Source organism: Empidonax traillii, unplaced genomic scaffold (genome assembly GCF_003031625.1).
Source record: "Empidonax traillii isolate 1590-97213 ecotype Southwest subspecies unplaced genomic scaffold, ASM303162v1 scaffold1538:size123251, whole genome shotgun sequence".
Taxonomy (NCBI): Eukaryota; Metazoa; Chordata; class Aves; order Passeriformes; family Tyrannidae; genus Empidonax; species Empidonax traillii.
The window spans coordinates 86326-90913 of NW_020956731.1; the positions used below are offsets into that span (position 1 = coordinate 86326).

At 48.6% G+C, this 4588-nt stretch overlaps 1 protein-coding gene across 1 annotated transcript in view; it reads left to right on the forward strand.

Moving 5' to 3' along the window:
• Positions 1–4588, forward strand: part of RASSF2 (Ras association domain family member 2) — a 19882-nt gene that overhangs the window by 9108 nt on the left and 6186 nt on the right. The window contains exons 6-10 of the mRNA XM_027907749.1: positions 1–90; positions 2155–2303; positions 2386–2487; positions 3563–3614; positions 3837–3978. Of these exons, the coding sequence (XP_027763550.1) occupies positions 1–90; positions 2155–2303; positions 2386–2487; positions 3563–3614; positions 3837–3978 (535 nt within the window). The remainder of the gene's footprint in view (positions 91–2154; positions 2304–2385; positions 2488–3562; positions 3615–3836; positions 3979–4588) is intronic.

The window sequence follows — 4588 nt, forward strand, 5'->3', positions numbered from 1 at the left end:
GGTCCGTGCTGAAGCCCAGCACCCTGCCCGACATCCAGGTGACTGATGCAGAGGCCGCGCCCAACACGGAGGCTCCCGGGAATGGCACAGGTGAGCCGGCCTTGGATCCGCCCGGATTTGTCCGGGAGGTTGGGAGCAGCTGCAGTTTAACCCGGGAAAATACAAACCGGGCTTGTTTTTAACTCCAGGCTCAGTTTCCCGTCCTGCCCCGGGTCCCTTTAAGCCACTTCCAAAGAACTTTTATTTACTTTGTTCGATCTTTTAGCCCCCAAAACGGCCCAAAACTCGACGGTTCCAAGGTCTTTTCCCAACCTAAATGATTCCGTGATTCCCCGGGGGTTTGTGCTCAGTGGGACGTGGTGGAGAGGAGCTTGGAGAGAAACAGGGAGGGGACGGAGCAAAGAGCCTCGTGGGATGGCAGGGAAAAGGATGTCGGCGCTTCCCCTTCCCGGAGGCTCCGCTTTTGGGGCAGAAGAAAGGGAGCTCTGGGAAGCGCCGTTACCATGGGAAGTCAACAGAGCTGCAAAGTGTTTGTCCCCTCCCTGGTTTTTCCTCTGTGGAGGGGGAAGAGCTCGGTCAGCGCTTCATTAACCCCTTGTTCCGAGCGGGGCCAGCGAGGAACGGGACACGGGGTGGAATTCCCACAGGGAAAAACCTGCTCCAGTTCGTTTTCCTCGCTCAGTCAGGGCGTTCTGACGTGCTGGCTTTTGGGGGGTGATTTTTGGCAGGTGGCAGAGAAGAACCAGCTCCTCCTTTTGACTTTGGGATGCTCCTCCACATCCCAGCTCGGGGAGGAGCTGAGCCCTTGCACAACTCGCCGATCCGTGAACCCCCATCCCTGACCCTCCAGCTTTTTCCCTTTTTCTTTTTGATCTTCCCACTCCTGACACTTTTCCTCCCTTAATCAAAGCTTTCCTGGGTGATCCTCACCCCACATCACCCCGCTGCAACTGCCCAGCAGCTCTCTCAGCCTTATGACCTTAATCTGCCAGCACATAAAAAAGCCTTTTTATTACATTTTTCCCTAAAATCCAGTAGAACTCAGCTCCCAGTGTGCGTTCCTGGCTCCTCAGGAGTGCTTAGTCACCGTGTGTGCATCTGGAGCTGCGTGTCCCGGAGCTTTTTCCCTGCTGCAGACATGCTTTGAATTCAAACACCCAAAGCTGGAGCCCGAGAGGTTCATTAAAAATGGATGAAGAGCTGGTTTATAATAATCTGGATCCAGGCCAGTTTTCACGCAGAGATCTGAGGCACTGCCCCAGTTTGCCTGTTCTCATTAAAGGGAGGGAGAAAAGAGAAAGTTAAATTATGGAAAAGGCAGGGAAGATGCTCGAGCTCCCGGGAGAAGAGGTTTTAGCCAGGTAACAGCACGGATTTAGGCAGTTAATTGTGAATTAATCACCTCCTTCGGGAGCTGGAGGAGAATAAACCATTTGGTCTGCTTTAATTTGGGGGGTTAAATGTGTTCTGGGAAGTTTGCTGGGCTGGGATCCTGGGCTGGGGATTTCTGCATCCATGGGGGAACTCCCTGTTGATTCCCAAATCCTAAGATTCAGGACTCACCTTCAGGAGCTGGGGGAGAATAAACAGGCTGCTGTGGTTTAAATTGGTGGGTTAAAAGTGTCCTGGGAAGTTTGTAGGGCTGGGTTCCTGGGATGGGGATTTCTGCATCCATGGGGAGACTCCCAACAGCAGGAAGATTCAGGAATCACAGAATATCCTGAGTTGGGAGGGACCCAACATCACTGATCTAACTCCAGGAAGTCCATGGGGGGACTGGCTTCCCAGCAGCAGGAAGATTCAGGAATCCATCACCTCCTTCAGGAGCTGGGGGAGAATAAACCAGTTGCTGTGGTTTAAACTGGGGGGGGTTCAGTGTGTTCTAGGATGTTTGTGGGGTTGGGTTCCTGGGAGGTTTGTAGGGCTGGGTTCCTGGCATGGGGATTTCTGCGTCCACGGGGAGACTCAGGAAGAGTCTGGAATCGCAGAATATCCTCAGTGGGAAGGGCCCCTCAGGGATCATGGATCCCGCTGCTGACCCTGCACAGACACCCGGCATTTCCCCCCCGTGCGCCGGGCGGTGTCCGAAGGCTCCGGGAGCCGCCGAGCAGCCCCCGGGGGGTTCTCATGCCGCTGTCCCGGGATGTTTCTCAGCCCCCAGGCCGGCGGAGGATGCCCCGCAGCTGATGCGGACGCGGAGCGATGTGGGCGTGCGGCCCCGGGGCAGCTCCCGCACGGCCGGCGAGCAGCGGCGCATCCGCCGGCACCGCTTCTCCATCAACGGCCACTTCTACAACCACAAGGTGAGCCCAGCCCCGCAGCCCGGCACGGCGACACCCGGGGGGGCTCCAGGGAGGGGCTCTCACCGGGATTTGTGCCCCGCAGACCTCCGTGTTCACGCCCGCCTACGGCTCCGTCACCAACGTGCGCATCAACAGCACCATGACCACCCCCCAGGTCCTCAAACTGCTGCTCAACAAATTCAAGGTGCGCCAATTGCCCCCCACCCCAAGGCTCCTGGGCTGCTCTACGTGGGGATTTTATGGATATAAAATATGTAGTTTTAAAATGTTTTCATTTTATTAATTATGTATAATATATTATATATTACATGCTATATAATATAAAGCATTATATAACATTATATTAATTATAATAATTTAAATATATTTATATATTAATATATTTATAACGATATGCATTTGTAAATATATATATGAATTAAGATACTATTAACAATCGATGTATTAATTATTAATATATTAAATTAGGTTAAAGGGATAAATTATTAACATATTGATATGTTAAATTACATGTTAATATATTGGTAATTAATATATTAATAAATAGAATAGAATAAATATATTATATTTAAAATATTTTATATTAATTATATAGTGTATTATACAGACTATATGTAGTCTTTTATGCTATATATTATATTATGGTATGTTATATTATATTATATTATGTATAGTATATATATAGTGTGTATATATACACACTATATATACATATATAGTATTTATTTATTTATATATATATTATATATATATATAATATATATTATATATATAATATATATTATATATATTATAGTATATATAGTGTATATATAATATACAAACTATATAGAGATAATATAGATAGTATAGTATAGATACACTATATATAACATTTATTGTATAATATATATATGTAAATTAGTATATATTATATATTAGTGTATATAACACATACTATATATCATTATATTAATTTTAATAATTATATACGTGTATCTATCTGTGTATATATATAAATGTCTCTCATGTATGCCATTATGTGCAATATCACATTAAAATACTGCATTTATTTATTTCCCACTATAATTAATTCACTGCATTAATGCATAAATATTTTGATATATTCCAACACTTACATATAACCATGTATTTATATATAGCCTGATTTATCCATAAAATGCAACAGCACAGCAAAATAGCGGGGCTTGTTTATAATTCCCTGGAAAGCCCCGGGGGTAGAACCTGGAGGTTTGACGGTGATTTCTGTGTGTCCCCAGATCGAGAACTCGGCGGAGGGGTTTGCTCTGTACATCGTCCACACCAGCGGAGGTGAGTGGCACAAATTCTCCCTGGGGCCACCCTGGCTCAGGTGGGCACTGCCCCTCGAGTGTCCCAGACACTGTCCCCCATGTCCCAGGCAGTGCCCCCCGTGTCCCAGGCAGTGCCCCCCGTGTCCCAGGCACTGTCCCCCGTGTCCCAGGCACTGTCCCCCGTGTCCCAGGCAGTGTTCCCCCGTGTCCCAGGCCTGACTCCGTGTTCTTGGCCTTGCAGAGAAGCAGAAGCTGCGGGGCAGCGATTACCCCCTGATCGCCCGGGTGCTGCAGGGCCCCTGCGAGCAGGTCTCCAAGGTTTTCCTCATGGAGAAGGACCAGGTGGAGGAGGTCACCTATGACGTGAGTAGAGCCGGCACGAGGTGTGTGTGTGGGGGGGTCATCACTCCTGGGGGGGTCACAGACTCGTGGAATGGTTGGGGTTGGAAGGGACCTCAATGCCCATCACAGTGCCACCCCCTGCCATGGGCAGGGACACCTCCCACTAGCCCAGGTTGACCTTGGACACTTCCAGGGATCCAGGGGCAGCCACATCTTCCCTGGGAATTCCATCCCAGCCTGTGACCACCCTCCTAGGGAAGAATTTCTTCCCAATGAACAGATGTCTCCGTGTGCTGGGAGTGCAGGAGTTGCTTTGTTCCTGCATCTTGCAGCTTCCAACTCCAACCCAGAGCCAACGCCCCCGGCCCTATTGTCCCAATCCCAAATCTGCTTCAGGGGAGAGCGATTTCAGCGCAGCCTGTGGCGGAATTGATGTTTCTCCAGCCGGGAAAGCTCCACTGTGCCATCTGCCGGCTTCCCAGGGCTGCCCTGCTGGGAAATCCGAGCTCAAACGAGGCACTTCTGGGAAATATTTGGGCTTAAATCTGCTCCCTGAGATGCTGGGGATGCTCAGGGCTCTGAATGATGGAGCCACGACTTGCAACCAGTGGGTAAATTAGAACAAATAATAATAATAAAACAATTAATTAA